Source organism: Dermacentor silvarum, chromosome 5 (genome assembly GCF_013339745.2).
Source record: "Dermacentor silvarum isolate Dsil-2018 chromosome 5, BIME_Dsil_1.4, whole genome shotgun sequence".
Classification (NCBI taxonomy): Eukaryota; Metazoa; Arthropoda; class Arachnida; order Ixodida; family Ixodidae; genus Dermacentor; species Dermacentor silvarum.
In genome coordinates, this window is record NC_051158.1 from 3,980,528 (window position 1) to 3,998,227 (window position 17,700).

Here is a 17,700-nt window from a genome sequence, read left to right on the forward strand (position 1 = left end):
AAGCTTACGCTGGGACTGTGCTGCGTGTGCCGAGCAGGCCTGTGACTTTTTTTTGGAAGACCGTGTCTCCATTCGAATCGGTCCTGCAGGAATCGTATGACATAGCTGGCGGCAAGTCAAGGCACGGCAGCAAGCTCTACGAACTTGGACAAGTAATCCACAGCGACTATAATATAGCGATTACCCGCTGCCGACATTCGAAGAGGACCTATGTTATCTATGCCCAGCGTATTGAAAACCGTCCCAGGAGGCGTAATGCGCAGAAGAAACCATGTTGGCTTCCGGGACGCCGTTTCTGCTGTTGATACGCCTCACAGCTGGCGACGTACGAACGAACATTCTTTTCCATTCTCGGCCAACAAAATCGTTGTTGTGCCTTGTGTAAGGTTGCTCAATAGCCGACATGGCCCCCTTGGGGGTTGTGGGTGGCACGCAAAATACTTGATCGTAAGGGGCTAGGAATCACCAGAAGATGGCGTTCGTCTTTCTTATTGGCCCAGATGAGACGACACAACGTACAATCACGTAAAACAAACTTGGCATTGCGTCCCGTATCCAGAATAGAGTCCATAAGGGAGAGCAAACCTTTGTAGGGGCGTTTGCCCGTGGTCAGGTCTTGTTGAGAAAACATTATCCAGCTGTCTCCGGTCCGCGGGAGGCATCCTGTGCAATATATACACCTTGAACAGCCAGATATTCAAGCTCTGAGGTTACATTGCGCTCAACGGGACACGGAATACCGAGCGCTGCGCAAATACAAAGATTAGCCAGGACATCTGCTACGAAAGCGATATATATATATATATATATATATATATATATATATATCAGTGAACATGGTTTTCGCAACTTCGCGGTGAGGTCTCCTGTGTTGCCCATTAGTTTAGGTCTGCGAACCGACTTTTGTCGGGGGTGGCAGTTATTTTCTGGCTCGTTAAACAACCCTATAATATATATACTACCCACCCTGGGAAGCCAACACAAACTGAAGCCAAAGAAGGCATAGGAGAACTTATTTATTTTGAAGCAAATGCTGAAATAGCCATAAAACAGGTCACGAAATGGGACGGAAAGACAATGGACCATCAGTGGGAGACGAACTCACATACAGTTTACAGTACGCGTGTGGTACATTACGAATTCAGCTACCGCCACGGCGGCCATCCTACCATCGACTTTCTTTGGACTTAGTGTGTGTGTGTACAAAATTAGCCTTGCAAGTGTTCAGCCAGCGCCACTCACTGGCATGGAGGTGGATGTGTAAAACTCTTTAAACCGGCAGCACGTTACTCACTTACATCAGTGAAAGTGGCCATTAAACCCTCGCATGCTACCTCACGGCGTCACAGCTGCCAATGTCAACTTCCTCGCTATGCTACGAGCGGGAAGAATACGGCAAACCTAGGGGTTTCATTTTTTTGTTAGTGGCAACCACGTGGAGACAAGAGACAATGAAACCATGCAAAACATGGGAGAAATTCATTTCGCTGTGCGTTCGTGCTCACATGGCATACGGTAGCATTTTTTTTATTTCTTGCTCTATTTTAAGCAAAACGTTCAACGTTGCTCAAGTAAATTCTTTTTTTTTAGCAATGATCCTTTTCCGTGGACGTTGCTGCAAGTCGAAAAATTTCTTTGTTCGCGCAAAATTGTTTTCGTATTGCGCATTTACGCACCTGCTCCACAGGCCACCTGTGCTTCTATTCTTCCTGTCCTAACTTCCCACCCGCACTTCATTTCCTCCCTTTCCAGGACCTGACAACTGTATGTCCACGCTTGCTCCTGCGCCCTTGCTACGGTTGCACACTTCCTTGTGCTGCCAGCTATATATTTTTTTTCGTGAGTAAGAGGATTGCTTTAAAAGGTCAGTTGGCGGACTTCGCGGATTTTATTTTCACGCGCTGCTTTACCAATCACCCTCGTTCACCCTCCCACTTTTACCGCACGCGGGGACACGTAACTGGGGAACACTGGCGTGTGTATACCGTATGTACTAAGTGGCATCAAAATATGTATTCCTGTCTGCAAAAAGTATTCCCAGAAGAAACTTGGCTACGTACCGAAGTTTTATTGCAGTGAATCAATTCAATACCCAACTTAACGGCCCACTGCACTTGTCCCATACGACCCCTACTGCGCTCTGCACCCTGGAATGTCAGTCTTAGTAGTGAATCTGCCATTATTTTAAGGTTTGTTTTGCTATTTCTATGCTCAGAAACCCTTGTGCTCTGGTTTTCGCTTAATATTTCTACGGCGCCATAATTAGTCCTGCGACAGCAGAGCCACCTCTTGCATTTCCTTTCTGCAGAAGGCACATTGTGCACCCTCTATTTATTATAGTCATTTCTCGTGCAGCTTACGTGTACTGCTTAAAATTCACCGAACGCTCACGCCTATACTTCGTTGCCAGCATCCAAACAATTGTTCCTCAGCGACAGCTCCGTGGTATCGGTAGGCAGTAGTAGGTTGTCAGAACACATTATTTATATCTTAGGCCTCTAACTTATTCATTATTATTAGACTGCATGGTCTATCAGGTTAAGCATTGGTCTAGGGAACATTGTGAAAGCGAGTGATGAACTTCAAGCATTTCTTACGTCATTTGCGTGATTCAGTGGAGCATCCATTAGAGGGATCACTACTTCTGGTTTTGAACTGTTTTAAAGATGTTTTAAGCCTCCGGTCGTAATACCTTCCACAAGTTTTCTACAATGGAAACAGCTGGATCGTGAAAGCGAACTAAGCTGCACTACATAATTGAGCAGGTTCACACAGCCGCCTATATAGGGCCTACACGACAGTCAAACCGTTTCTAGGCAGAGTGTGTTTAATGTACGCCCCACGCGTCATTAACGTTCAATTACTTCATTTTATTAAGGCGTGACACCGAGTCAACGTATGTTATTGATGCGGTGGCAATTACATGGACACTCCAAGATAATATTCACCATCGTCATTGCCGTAGGCGTCAACGTGAGGTTCCTTATATATTTAGGTATATGATGCTATATGACATGCGGTATATGCGACTTATATTGCCGCACAATTCTGTCACTAATGTCGCTCGCACCAGATCTTACATTCTTGACAAACCTTTTCCTCAGAGTTTTGAGAATGGCGGCCCACAAACAAATGTCATGGCACAAAACACCGACAGCACATGCCTTTTATCGTATATCTTCTCAGACTTAATTATTAGAATTGCGAAACAATAACAGAGCTCGAACGTGAAAAGGGTGTAATTTTATAGGCGTGGCCGTGCACAACCTCCACGATCGGCCCAGGAAAGAGGTTTGAAACATACGCGATACAGAAAAGTGGTGTAAAATCGCCAAGAAATATGTTGGCTTCAATTAATAAACATGAATGAAATTGTCCGATGGCAGGCTTCAAACAGAGGACCCCTATAGAAAAACAGCTAGTTTCTACTTAGTCACCTTACGTTTACTTCAATTCATACTGCCACTACAGCTACGAGTCTTAAACTTTGTGTAATATTCTAACATGTTGCTATAGCATTCATTGCTTCGTCCTTAGGGCGAAACTGCAGTATTGTGTTTTTGAATGACACCTGCACAGGGCGAGCGCTACACCTCGATGAGGACAGGAACGCCACCTACATGACTGAACACTGCACTGCGCACAACATGTTTTCATTGCATTTCCCTACAGGGCGCTGATTCCACACGGCAAAGGCAGTTGAGGGCCTGCTGCAGGCTGCGCGAGGGCGCTGAACAACCATGCAGTTCGCTCACAATAAATTAGATGGCGCCTTCGTCGTGCCTTGACATTTCTTGCCTATAGACCGGCCGCGTTGTCTCCGCGGCAGTTGAATTCCCTCCCGGTCGCGTTGGCCCCGTTCCCGTAGAGCTCGAATCCGAAAACGCTCCGGTACTTAGATTCCCGAGAACGGAAAGAACACCAGATGGTCAAAATGAATGCAGAGCCCCCTCACTACTGCGTCTCATAACCCGCGGTGCACTTTGAGGGTCCTTGAGTATGGCTGCTTCCGAGTTGGTGAATTCACAGCTGTGGCATTCTCACATGAATCTTTGTAATAAAAGCCGATCAGCTGGCAATGTTTTGTGTTGGCAATGAAGACGCATCAACAAAATATGCACCCCTTAGTAATAAATTTTCTTCCCCTTCTTTCTTTGCACCCCAGTCCGGGAATGAAATGACGAACCCTCATGTCGCTCAAACCAAGATTTCGGTGTGGCAAAACAGTGTTGCAATTTTTTAGCATGCATGTAGTTTTAAGGAAACAACTGTGGCTTGATAGCACCGCAAATTTAGTAGACAGTCGCTCGTGCTTGTAATTAATATTTTTCTGGTATCCGCTGACGTCCAGCCCTATTCATTGGAACTTACTGAAATGCAGAGTCGCATAATATAAATGAGCGGTACATCACTAGTGAGTATGCCAACAAAAGAGTGGTTTACATATGTTTCATAATAATTAAGAAACTCATCGTCTCCTCACAAACTACACAAATAAGGAAGGATATTATGTCTTTTCGATAAGTTGCTTCAAGATGTCAAAATCAGTCCGTTTTAAGCTCTCAGCGTAGCATAAACAAATGTAGCGCTATCGACACGTTTACGAGTGATTACGCAGAAAATAAATAACGTAGTAACATCACCTTCAAAAATGTTACTGAATCAAAAACAACATATCTGAAAGCAAAGAAACAGATAAGAGAATGACAGTGAACCTGATTTATTACATCAGCTGTTTGTATGTACCATTGTTTCTAGAAAAACTATTTCAAGCCCTGCCTTCTAGTACGCACCATGTGGCAGTGCTCGTGACAGCTGGATAAGTCGTCAGGAGCTTGGAAGGATGAATATTCGGCACCTACATGTCCTCTGAAGCTTCTCTTAAGTTTCGTTCCCTTCACCCACTCATTGTCGACTACAGCCGCTGAAACTGCTGCTTGCAGAACCGCACCGGCGCCATGAACTGCCCTCATACACACAGGCAGCGGAGGCCGGCGGAGGCAAGCAGTGGACGCGTCACCACGTGATCAAACATGGCGGAAGCCTTGGCCGAGCGGAGGAAACCCTCCAATACCATATTCTAGTTCGCTCTGTTCAATGAGCTCACCGGTGCACACCGGCACGCTCCATTTCTCTCCTACTCGCCTACCACGCCTCGCGCGCCAACATACGTGGATAGGCGTGCGAGCGCAGGCACATTCACAGTGTCCCGAAACCACTCTCTTTTCAGCTGCCCCTCTAGAATCTTGGTGATTTCTACAAAAATCATTAATTAGCGAAAGACTTTCAAATAATAAATACTGGATTCTTACCAGCCAATAAACAACGATCTCTATATTAGGCACGTCACAGTGGGTTAATTTTGACCACCTATTGGTTTTTTGTGTTTTTTTCACTATGAGCAACGATAAGGACAATAAAAAGCCAGCAGATGCCACGCCCTGTGGGAATCGATGTTATGCGAAGCAGTGTGCGGGGAGCCTACCAAGTTAACGAAACGACCATGAGAGCACCAAGACGTCGGCGGCTCTTTCATGACCTACATAACACGCATGTCATGACATTCATGTCATGAGTCCTCAGGAGTCCCTTTAGCTACACCTAAGAGACCTTAGGGTGAAAGCCTTAGTCATACTCGTGACTATGACTTCTACCACCATCCTTTATTGTTTCCTTAACTTAGTACCAACGTCCGAACCCATTTGAGTGTTTTTGATTGTTAATGTTTTTTCGCTGAGCCATTGTCATTTTTGCTCAGTCATGCTCATGAGTATGACTTCTACCACCATCCTTTCGTGTTTCCTTCAATTAGTACTGACGTGCGAACCCATTTCAGTGGTTTTGGAGTGTCAATCTTTTTTCGCTGAGTCATTGTCATTTTTGCTCAGTCACGGTCATGACTATGACTTCGACCAACAACCTTAGCCTTTTTCTGCACCTAGTACCCCATCCGAACCCATTGACGTGGTTTTTGATTGTTAATATTTTTTCGCTGAATCATTGTCATTTTTGCTGAGTCATGCTCATGACTATGAGTTCTACCATCATCATTTAGTGTTTCCTTCACTTAGTACTGAGTACTACTGACGTGCGAACCCATTCCAATTATTTTTGAGTGTTAATATTCTTTCGTTGAGTCATTGTCATTTTTGCTGAATCATGCTCATGACTATGACTTCTACCAGCAGCCTGTAGTGTTTCCTTCACTTTGTACTCACCTCCCAACCCATTTCAGTGGCTTTTCAGTGTTATTCTTTCTCGCTGGGTCATTGTCATGACCTACATGACACGCAAGTCATAACATTTATGTCATGACCTATCACTTATGTTCGTCATACACTCCTCTCATACTATAGCAATTTTCATACCTACCAAGTTAACGAAACGACCATGAGAGCACCAAGACGTAGGCGGCTGTTTCATGACCTACATGACACGCATGTCATGCCATTCATGTCATGAATATCATGTATGTTCGCCATTTACTCTTGTCATAATATGCCAATTTTGGTACATACCAAGTTAACGAAACGTTCATGAGTGTACAACTTCATAGGCGGCTAGATAGATAGATAGATAGATAGATAGATAGATAGATAGATAGATAGATAGATAGATAGATAGATAGATAGATAGATAGATAGATAGATAGATAGATAGATAGATAGATAGATAGATAGATAGATAGATAGATAGATAGATAGATAGATAGATAGATAGATAGATAGATAGATAGATAGATACTGTCAAAGTAGCAAATGTTTGCCAAGAAATGCTTCGCATTTAATATGCTTGTACCTTTGTTCAAAGAGAGAGAGACGTTTTAATGGCAGAAAGGTGGAGAGGTCGGCCTGAGTGAAGTGCCTCTAGCCTGCTACTCCACGCTGGGGAAGGGGGTTGGGGGAATAAGAGAGATAGGATGTGAAGAGGAAGGATGATGCTGGTATGGTGAACACGATGATGAGTTCCCATCGTGGGGAACACGATGACTTCCCAGAACAGCACAGTCACCTTCGCGGGCAGAGGTAGATGCTACTACAGTGTAGCCAGAAGACTGTCTATAGCTTGCATAATTTTTGCAGCTGTTAGCGCCACTGGCGTATTTAAACCAGTCAGTAACAGCTGCAGGGCGTCGATTATTTCACGCAGCATCGCTTTGATGACAGAGTCCAACGGTGATTTTTCAGTGCATTGTCCTTGCTCGCGCTGACTGTCTAAGGCCTGTCTACGCTGCGGCAAGCATGGCCATATATTCGAATCCGGGCTTGTGAGGCTCGCTTGAAGCAATGGCTCGGAGAGATCGATCGAGGCCGATTGAACTACCTTCTGCTGGACCTGTGGAATTGGAGCCAAAGAGCTCTCGTTTGCACCTACAGCTTGCCCACGTCGACGACGTGATCGTCTCCTCCGGTTTTTCACTAACGCTGCTGCGTCTTTGTGGGACATACTTGTCTTGCTCGTTTCATTCAGTATTTTTATCTCCTTTTTCTGTTTTGGGCAATCCTTGGAATTGGCCTCGTGGGGTCCACCACAATTCAAGCACTTCATTTCTTTTACTGTGCATGAAGATATGTCATGACTGCCGCCACAGCGGAGGCATGCCGTCTGGCCTGTGCAGACAGCGCTGACATGGCCTAGCTTTAGGCACTTGTGACACTGCATTGGTCGCGGCACATAAGGACGCACCGGGTGCCTCACATAGCCCACCTTGACATGATCAGGTAGCGTGTGTCCCTCGAAAAGAAGCTTGACGCTCGTCGAGCGACCGAAGCGATGAAAGTCGAGGACCTTCACTGTTGAAGACAGAAGCCTTTGGAACTCTTCGTCGCTGATGTCAATCACGACATTGGAAATAACGCCTGCCCTAGTGTGACCACTGTGCACAATGAACGACCGGACTTCTATGTGTCCTAGTATGCGCACGGTTTTCAATTTTTCTAGGGCGGCTCAATTGCGTCGCTACTTCCACTGTGACTACGTTTTTTCTGGTGTTGAAGCGCACTGCGTAAATTCCTTTCGGAGCCACATTACCAAGGTAGGTGTTGACTACCTGTCTGTGCACGGAATTTAAATTCTTAGACACGTCGAGAGGTACAAAGGCAATCCTGTAAGTCGGTGTAGGCGGTACATTGGGGCGCTGCTCACTCACATCTTTGGTTCTCCTGCGGTATTTCCTCTTCAGTCGCTTGCCCTCCACGACGGTGTAGTCGTCGTCGGAGTGCATAGGGTCTCTGTTGGAGAAACAGGAACCGGACATCTCCATGTCGACGTGGCGAGCCTTACACTATATCACTGGGAGATAGAGTGCGAAGAGGCATGCTCGACGCAAGCGATGACGTGCCGGCTGTCATCGCTTCAGATGTCTTCTCGTCCAAGAAGCACAATTAAGCCTGCACAATGACAAAACTATCGCAGCAAGGCAAGAAGCTCCCTTTGTTCAAAACTCTGTGTCACCTCTGTGTCGTGAGCTAAACAGCTTCGCTGGTCATCGAAGTTCCCAGAGTGGAATAGTTCATGATTTTTTTAATGAACAATATTGTCATCCAGCCGGATTCGAACAGCGTACCTCTAAGCACAGAATCCCGATAGTGTAACCATTACGCCGCGCTTGCTTTTCTCCCCAGATGTCGTGCGTCATTATTTGATCGTAGTTTTGGCGTGTAAAACCCCACAAATAATATAACATTAATCAACACGTCGTCTTGTCTCAAAATGTAGGCTCATCTCGAAATAGCCCACAATAAAATTTAAGCCGATCCAGAAGATAGTGCACTCCAACGCTTTAACTGCTCGCCTCACGTGAGAGATGACACGATAGAATGGTTAGAATGCCGTGTGTTGTAACTCCGGCCCTATCTCAAGCCCGACTCGCTCAGGAAGACTTTGTCTTTCATCAACTTTAACTGGAGGTTGAATCGCTTTCCAGCATTTTTTCCGTTTTCTTTTATTGTTTTGAGGTCGCATTAGGAAACGTATTGTTTTTCTTTATGTACATTCCTTTGCGTAGCAGAAAAAAAATTTGGCCATCCTAGTCAAGGGCGGATGATGATGATGATGATAATGATGATTACGATTGGTTACGATTGAATGACGAATAATTGAGGTCAAGGGTACTATGAAAGCGTACGAGAACGCCAGCATCACGCCAATGGAATGACGTCTTTGGATCCGAAAGATGATCTCATCACGCAAGTGTGACAACGACACCATGGCGACAATGAGATGACGAGGACGACTGTATCATGACAGAAGGGTGATGACTACAGCACGATGAGAGTCAATGACGAAGCTGGAATCACAATGACGGAGCAGTCATGGCCGCATCACGACGGCAAAACGACCATGAGCACATAACTAGTGCTCCAAGATAGCAGGCAACTTGAGTCGCTGGGTGGGCATAAAAGAATAGATAGATAGATAGATAGATAGATAGATAGATAGATAGATAGATAGATAGATAGATAGATAGATAGATAGATAGATAGATAGATAGATAGATAGATAGATAGATAGATAGATAGATAGATAGATAGATAGATAGATAGATAGATAGATAGATAGATAGATAGATAGATTTAGCGTGTCTGAAGTAGGCATACAATGGCAATCACACTACAAACCTCCCCGAAGGTTAAAATGCAGCCGTATGCAAATTCAATTGGATTACAGAGCATTTATGCCGTTCGCGCCTGTGCGAATCTCATTGCCCATTTATGCCGTTCGCGCCTGTGCGAATCTCATTGCCCCATTTGACAACATAGTACCAGAACCGACATCTTGGGCAAAAAGATATTTTACATCAAATCGATCAATCCCACTCATCGTCAGCGCCATTCACCGTCTTTATTAGAGCGATAGCTCTACTACTCCAGCTACAATCTCAGAAAACGCCTAGTTCCGCAAATCAGACCTTCAAGCTCAGCCAAGGTCAAACTGGGACTTTGCCTGCCACTACCAGTGGAACGCCCGCGCAACAATCCTGATGGTACGTGGGTCACCGTCGTCATCGTGTTAATGAAGATAGAGTTAATTCAAAGGCTCGAACCCACGACCTTACATGGGAGTCAAACTCTTGAGCTTATGTTGCAGTCGAACCCACCACCTTTGGCGTTAAGGCAAAGTTAATTAAGACACTATCAATTAATATCAAGTTAATTAAGGTACTAGAACCCACGACCTTTGGTGGAAGTGCGTCGAGTGCTGGTAGCTTCGCAAGCACTGTGCTTTCGACGCTTAACTCACATTGAAGCGAGAGGCAGCATTAAGGTCAATTCGCTCACTGCTGCTGCCGCGCCGAGCTGCTTCTGTGCGTTGTCTTTTGTTGCGGTTGTATACATGCGGTAGTTGCTGACGGCACCAAGCAACGTCTGTGTTCTTTCCCAAAGCAAGCAAAACCGTGCTATTGCTCGACAAACTTGATTTAACCGCGTTCAACTACGGCTAATTTTGCGCTCAACACTGCGCCCAGTCTTGCGATCATCCAACACAACCAGCACTCGATCGGAACCGTTTCGCACTCGTACGCATGGCCGCCAGTAAGACAAGCCCATGCAAGATTCTGAAAGGCTGATGAAATCTCCAGTACCTGGGCACTATTGGACTTGTACAGAAAGCATCTTCCACCTTAACACAACAATAACTCAAGCTTGTAACAGACGAGCTATTATGACGAAGGTAACAAGGCAACAAAGACCTGCGCACCGCTCCACCACATATTCGAAGCTCTGGATTTCATGCTGGTTTTCTGAAGCTGGAATACGCAACAGCTGCATAGGCTCTGTTTAGGCGTACATGCTGTAACATAGTCGTGGGGAAAATGGCCATGTGCGTGATTTTTATGTCCCGATTCCTTTATCTTGGAATTTATTCAGAGCGTGCGGTTGTTGTTAGGACTTGTTCTTTTACATACCAAACTAAGACCTTAGGCTACACGTCTGTTCAACGAAGCATTTCGTCGGAAATAGATTAGGCTGAGTGGCCCTATGACCCAATTCAAATTGAGACTGGCGCCAAAGAGCATATACTCCCGCAAGCTTCTTATGTATGAGAACAATCCACCAGGCCATGATTTAGAGAACATTTCTTACGTTGCGCTATACTTTGCCTAGTCAGTCAAGTAGAAAGGTCATCGCAATAGTTCTCCCTGTGTACAGACAGAAAGAAGAGCTTTTTTTAGCCATGTGCAGATACGCTGGTTGTTGAAAAATGAAGAAAACCCATACAAGCAGCCTTATATATATATTTTTTTTTCTTTTAGACTCGGTCTAACTCAATCATCGAGGACAAGCCATCTCGTAAGCTTCTGTCAGTGCTGTCAGTGAGACAAAAGCAGAGCCACTCGCAATGGCAAGATGTGGACAGATATTTTTGGGCCTCCTGACTTGTTTATAGGCTTGCGTTTTGTAGAACAAGAATATATTACTACATATTTCGTCAACATTTGTGACCACGTGCATATGATCAAGTACCTCCAAGAATTTTCCTTGTCGAGCACTTGAGTCAGCCAGCCTGTCCCATGACAGAACGAATTGTGCCAAGTGTGTTTATATAAGAAGCCCCCGTGTTTTGGTCCAGATTTTCACTGTATAGGAATACAGTCATGGCTCACCTCTTGGCACTTTGTGCGCTTGCTGCTTTATTAGCATGTGCAACATCGAGTCAGCAAAGGCTAGTGACGAGTGGACTGTTTGATGATGATGATAACCTTTCTGGAGGTCAGTACGATTTAAAGGTCTTTTACAGAAACAATGCTCATTCGACGATTGAATCAGTTTCTCAACTGTAATTTTACGCTGAGATCTCTTACGAAATTATGTGTCCCTCTTCATCTCTGTGCATTGAAGCGCAATACATTTTCTTGTTAATATTAAATATGTGCATGATACGTTCGCATCATGAGTTATACAACCTTGCATCTTGGTCAGAGGTTTTGTTCATTTGGTGCAATTCAGCGTTCGTTATTTTCAAAAGCAAACCTTCAGCGATGGTCTAAAATATCTGCTCTGATATAAAGCCAGATGCATGATGCAACAGATGTGAACCTCTTAGCAATTTTATCATCTCTTGTTTTGGTTGAGCGATACTAATGTTAGCGAAACCACTGCATCTTCAGTGAATAGGAAAACCTGTTTATTGTGTACGTGTCAAATGCGAAGAAAGAATGTCGCGATCCAGAATATGGCAATAACATAACTGTCCCATGATGGTGCATTTCATTTCTTCACAGAGTGGAATATAAAAAATTCTTGAAGCCACATACTCATTACGCAACAAAATTTGATAACGCATGGAACTAATTTCAACTTCTCGTAAATGATTTATTGCTTGATGTGTTTCACATGCAGTAATAACAGAACCTAAACTAAAATATTGGTACATCTGTTTACTGAAGTTATCTATACCAAAATACAAGGCCAGCACCGATGGCTGGCACAAAACTGAACAATTTGTTGACGTCCCCGAGTATATCTGAGCATGTCAGAATTATTAACCACTTTACACTTTGCTCTGAGGTTTACTCAAGCATCTAACGAAGCTTAAAGAAACATGTGCTAAAGCAAGTCAAGTGACGTTAACTAATTTTGATGTAAGTATATGTTTGGTGAAAAACAAAAATACTACTTAAGTAATGCGCTAACAACGCTACAGAAGTACTCATTTTTAAACTTCTTCGCGAAGTGCATTCTACTTTTCCCGTAAGTTTTTTTCCTGGTTGATGTAAAATTGACGTTAAAATGTTCTACGCAAAGCGAAAGGCTGATTTTAATGAAGCGATGGATGTTGTTACTTCGCTTACAACCTGGCATGCTTATACAGGTATTGGGGTGAGACATCTAATATGCAAAAGAATGAACATCAGCCTAAACTACACATGCGCCCATCGACGCGCATGTACACATTAAAGCTATCCCCACGCGTACTTCTCACAGCGTCATTCACTGGCTCACGGGACTGCAGTACCTCCGTGAACTAGCATTTTCACGTGTAACTTAGTCTTTTCGCATTCTGTGCGCATGTCATTCATGAGGCGGTGAATCCCGCAGACCGCATGCTCAGCGCAATGTGAACGCCTACGAAACGGGCGTCACAGTGCACAGTGCTCAGCGCCACTTAAACGGGATGATTGGCCCGCCAGGCAGCCGGTGCTTTTTGCGCCCCAAGTGGCGCAAAAAGGCGGCCAAATCACTGGGCGGCCAAATCAGTCACAATGCGTCCCAAAGAATCTCGCTTTCATTGTATACCGCATTGAACCACCTAGTGGTCTCGAGCCACCTTCGATGGCGCAAAAAAAAGCACCGGCCATCATACAGGCCATCATGTGCGCCGATTATCGCGTTTGAATCGAGCACTGTGCATGCACCAGCAGTGAAGGCACAGCGCTCAATGAATACCACTGAGACACACGACGTGACCCCTAAGAAAGACCGTTGTTGCTTGTGAGTGCCCATCTGTCCACTTGCGCAAAGCAGGAGCGGCGTAGTGGTTATTATACCGTGTGCTTCAAGCTGTCAGCATGTTGGTTCGATTTCAATAAACCTGCTCGTATATCTTTGCCTGCGTTCCGTGGTACCCTGGTCAAACAAAAGCTTGACGAATGAGCAAGCCCAATCGGCACCCATATCCTAGGGTATACCTGCTGCTCGCGGTAAGCGTCGCTCCTGGACAGTGCAACCCTTTTTTTTTTTTTTTTGGTGAGAAGCACCTTCTGCGCTCGGGCTGTCGGCGTCTGCTGCCGTCGTCGTCGTTACGGTTAGCAAGCGGCACGCTCTCGGCACAAGCGCGTGCCGAGCGTCCCGCGTGTCGAGCGCTCCCGTGTTCGTCGTCGTCTTCCTCGGCTGTCTGCGTTGCCGCCCATCATGCCTGCGCAGAATTTCCCTTCTCTACTGTCATCGTAGCGGGTAGGCCGCGTTTACGGGGTTATGAGCCATTGCTTAAGGACAGTATGAGCGCATTAGCGGCGCATCACTGCATGCTTCGCACCTCCGCAGGTTTCACGTCAGTGGAGCTGCATTTCGCTCAATGGGTCATTTGACACTTTCGCAGAACGTTTCATTCTCCGCTCAAAACGAGCCTACGGCTTGACTCGTGCTAACTGTAATAACTAATAACAATCCAAAGAGTATGAAAGGCGTCCATAATGGCCAATTTTTTGCAGTGTGTAAGCATTATCTTATTTGCATTGAAATTGAGTCACACAGCTGGTTACGAAAACGTAAAAGAGAGGTCGAAATTCAGAAAAGAAAACACTCTCCTGCGTTTATATTAAACTCTGTATGCAGTGCGCACTGACCTGTACTATGTTCTGCCCCCTAATGGGGAGATCAGTGGCAGTGCATAACATAAAAAACGAAATATCTCGATGACTTTCGTTTATCTATTTCATTATACCTGTACTATTCTTGCGACTAGACTTCTTAATAGATTTCAGTGCTTGATTGCTCGGTATATGTCCATCTCGTACTTTTTTTACTAATGTTACACTCAGTTTAGAATCTACAGTCCCTGTCTGTCAAGCTATACCTTACTCAAGCTTTAACTCATGTATTTAACAGGTGGCGGTGGTGGAAGTGGAGACCGTGGCAGCAGCACATTTGACCGAAGTGGCTTCGCCGGTGGCAACCGTGGCGGTAGCTTCAGCCAACAGGGTGGTCTGGGCAGATATGGTGGAAACTCTGTGCTAAGAAAGATCATTGTGGTCTATAGGTCAAGGGGAAACCGCCTGAGCAGACTCGGAGGCACAGGTGGACTAAGTGGAGGCCGAGGTGGTCTCAGAGGTGGCATGGAAAGCGAAAGTGGTGGTTTTGGCGGTGGCTACGAAGGAAGGAGCGGTGGCTTCAGAGGAAGTAGCGGTGGCATTGGACGAAGCAGTGGCGGTCTCAGTGGCACCTCTGGTGCTGGAAGTGATGGCTTTGCGGGTGTCCTTGAAAGAATCGGAAATAGATTTTCAGGAAGCAGAAGTGGCTTTGGAGGAGGCAGAGGTGGCTTTGGAGGAAGCAGCGGTGGCATTGAACGAAGCAGCGGTGGTCTCAGTGGCACCTCCGGTGGTGGAAGTGATGGTTTCGAGGGTGGCTTTGAAGGAATCAGCAGTAGATTTACAGGAAGCAGAAGTGGCTTTGGCGGAGGCAGAGGTAGCTTTGGAGGAAGCAGCGGTGGCTTCGGAGGAAGCAGTGGTGGTCTCAGTGGTAGCTTCGGGGGCAGAGGTAGCCGTGGAAGATTGGAAGGCTTAAGTGGCCTCAGCGGTGGCATGGAAGGGGAAAGTGGTGGATTTACCAGTGGCTTTGCAGGGAGCCTAGGTGGTCGCAGCGGTAGTTTTGGTGGTAGAAGTACCCGTGGAAGATTGGAAGGCTTAAGCGCCCTCAGCGGTGGCATGGAAGGTGAAAGTGGCGGATTTACAAGTGGCTTTGCAGGGAGCCAAGGTGGTCGCAGTGGTAATTTTGGTGGAGGTGGTGGTCTCGGCTCTGGCACGGGTGGAGCTGATGGTGGCCAGCAGAAATTGGACACACAGCAACGTTTCGTCTCATGGTAGACGCCCTGCCGATCAATAGGAGAGATATTTGCGATAAAGACAACTGTTGTAAAAATAAACACTTTTGCTCACTTGAGAAGTGAAACAGAGCAGTGTGATTTATTTTCGTAGTGCGTATTCCATCGTTGAAGGCAGGCCATCAACGTATACTGTTGGTAATGTTTCAACAACACGTTAGCACTAAGGCACTTGCAATAAAGTACAGTTGGGTCAAGAGTACAGCAACAGCGGCTGTAACTATTTCAGTCACAGTATTCCAACACAAAGACATAGCAGAAAAGGTGACCAGCAGTAGGTACATGCTAGCTGTGATGGTAATCTGTCTCAAAAGAGTAATAGTGTAACAGCGAGACAAGGATAGTCGTGACAGCGACAGAAGATTCATAGACTGCAGACACTATATTCGTCAGCATACCATCTGTACGGTCTCGTCATCTTACGGTTTTTATTTAGATATCGTAAAGCCATTACTTTATGACATGCACGCATTCTGTGAAGTCATTCACATATTTTCGCTGTGCTGTTTACCAATAAACGTTTCTCGGAAGTTAGAGATTGCGCGCATCGCCTTCTGTGTCTTTGTTCTGCTTCAGCCCTGTGTCTTCTTTTTTTCATGCAACAACACCCCAAGTTGCTCTCATAAAGTGTGTCAATACTTTTACCACTGGCAGTTTCAGGGCGCACAAAGAATCGGTTCCAAGAAAATTTTAGCCGTAATTGGAAAACAATTCGAGTGTCCATTCCTAACGACATTGAACATAGTTATCTGTAGCATAATCGTATAGCAGTTGTGGTATCTCTAAGGCTTATTTCGATTTTTATGTTGAACTGCTAAAGGGGTACATAGCGCAAGTTATTTACCACTACTTGCTGACCAAAGCGGAGGTTGCGTCCACCAAAGGCAGTGAACGAAGTAACGGCAGAAATAAGTACCGCTCCTTGCGAGCGTTCTGCTCACACCATCGTAAGATATGGGGAGTTCGTAGACGTCTATGCGACTTTACAAGGACGCTTCTTAATCAAACAAAAAAGTGCCCCGTGACATCGCACCGTCATTAAATAAAACTGCCGCTTCCATATATATTGTCTCCAATTTGTATTTTTCGTGAGTGCACATTCAGAAGTGGAGGATAAAGAAATCAGGACAATAAAGTGATTATTCCAGCACGGAACTCATTCATAATGGTATCAGTAGGCTGCACAGCGAGAACTGTTGTGGTTGTTGCAGTCGTTGTTCCAAATCGCGGTCCATATGCCAACTGGAGGACACACTGCAGGTAATAAACATTACAATAAAAATTGATAAAAACAGTAATACAAACGGAACATTGCGAAACTTAAATACAACCGATTTTCTTTATAACATACCAATTTAATTATGCTAGAGTTGGGTCACCTAACAGATTAAGCCTTCCGGCGGTCGCATTCACGGAAGTTATGGAGAGCTGCTACCAGAAAACTGAGGATGCCGCCTTCTCAAGAACAAATTCTTTTCAATACGCTCAACCTCGCTTTTATCCGCTAGTTTCGTCTGCTGTGTACCACAGAAGTACACGCACATGTGCCTGTGTTGAACCCGATAGATGGAAACCGAGGAGCATGATTATTTTAGTCAGAAATATATGAATCGAACAGCTGATGAAGCCAAGGAAAGCATCGAGGAATTTTTAATGAAGAGTAGAAATGTTAGTACCGGTAGTATACAATCATTGATATCTACCAGTGCTACAATATAGGGCACAAACTTGGAGGATAACAAAGAAGCTCCAGAACAAGTTTGGGACCGCGCACTGAGCGATGGAACGAACAATTATAGGCGTAAGGTAAAGGGACAGGAAGAGGGCAGCGTGGATCTGGGAGCAAACAAGGATAACCTGATATTCTAGTTGATATTAACAGAAAAAAAATGAAGCTGGGCAGGTCATGTAATCCGTAAGGCTGATAACCGGTGGACCATTAAGTTTCAAAATGGTTGTCAAGGGAAGTAAATGGCTGTCAAGCCGACAGGAAATTTGGAGGAGTGACAAAATTAGGAAATTTGCCTATTTACATAATTAGTCCTAATTATTTATGAGCTTCTGAAACATTATAATTAGATGAAAAGTCTCAATGAGGAAATTGTAGAGCAACATGAAAAACTCCCGCTACAGTTTTCTGTTGCTCAATAGGGCGCA

The 17,700-nt window shown here is 45.2% G+C and overlaps 1 protein-coding gene across 2 annotated transcripts; it reads left to right on the forward strand.

Moving 5' to 3' along the window:
• The first annotated feature begins 11,557 nt into the window (after nucleotides 1-11,557).
• On the forward strand, nucleotides 11,558-15,605 carry LOC125945499 (uncharacterized). 2 transcript variants are annotated; one of them, XM_049667281.1, is made up of 3 exons: nucleotides 11,558-11,714; nucleotides 14,553-14,999; nucleotides 15,129-15,605. In XM_049667281.1, the coding sequence occupies exons 1-3, from the start codon at nucleotides 11,600-11,602 to the stop codon at nucleotides 15,524-15,526; spliced, it is 960 nt and encodes a 319-aa protein (XP_049523238.1). In that variant the 5' UTR covers nucleotides 11,558-11,599; the 3' UTR covers nucleotides 15,527-15,605. The 2 variants fall into 2 exon arrangements, with proteins under 2 accessions (XP_049523238.1, XP_049523237.1); XM_049667280.1 differs by having other exon boundaries at nucleotides 11,561-11,714; nucleotides 14,553-15,605.
• Nucleotides 15,606-17,700: the final 2,095 nt, after the last annotated feature.

Bases quoted from the DNA above. Each gene is read 5' to 3' on its own strand.
- LOC125945499 (XM_049667280.1), top strand. From the start codon at position 11,600: ATGGCTCACCTCTTGGCACTTTGTGCGCTTGCTGCTTTATTAGCATGT. The intron at 11,715-14,552 runs GTCAGTACGATT...TGTATTTAACAG, and splicing joins TGATGATAACCTTTCTGGAG to GTGGCGGTGGTGGAAGTGGA.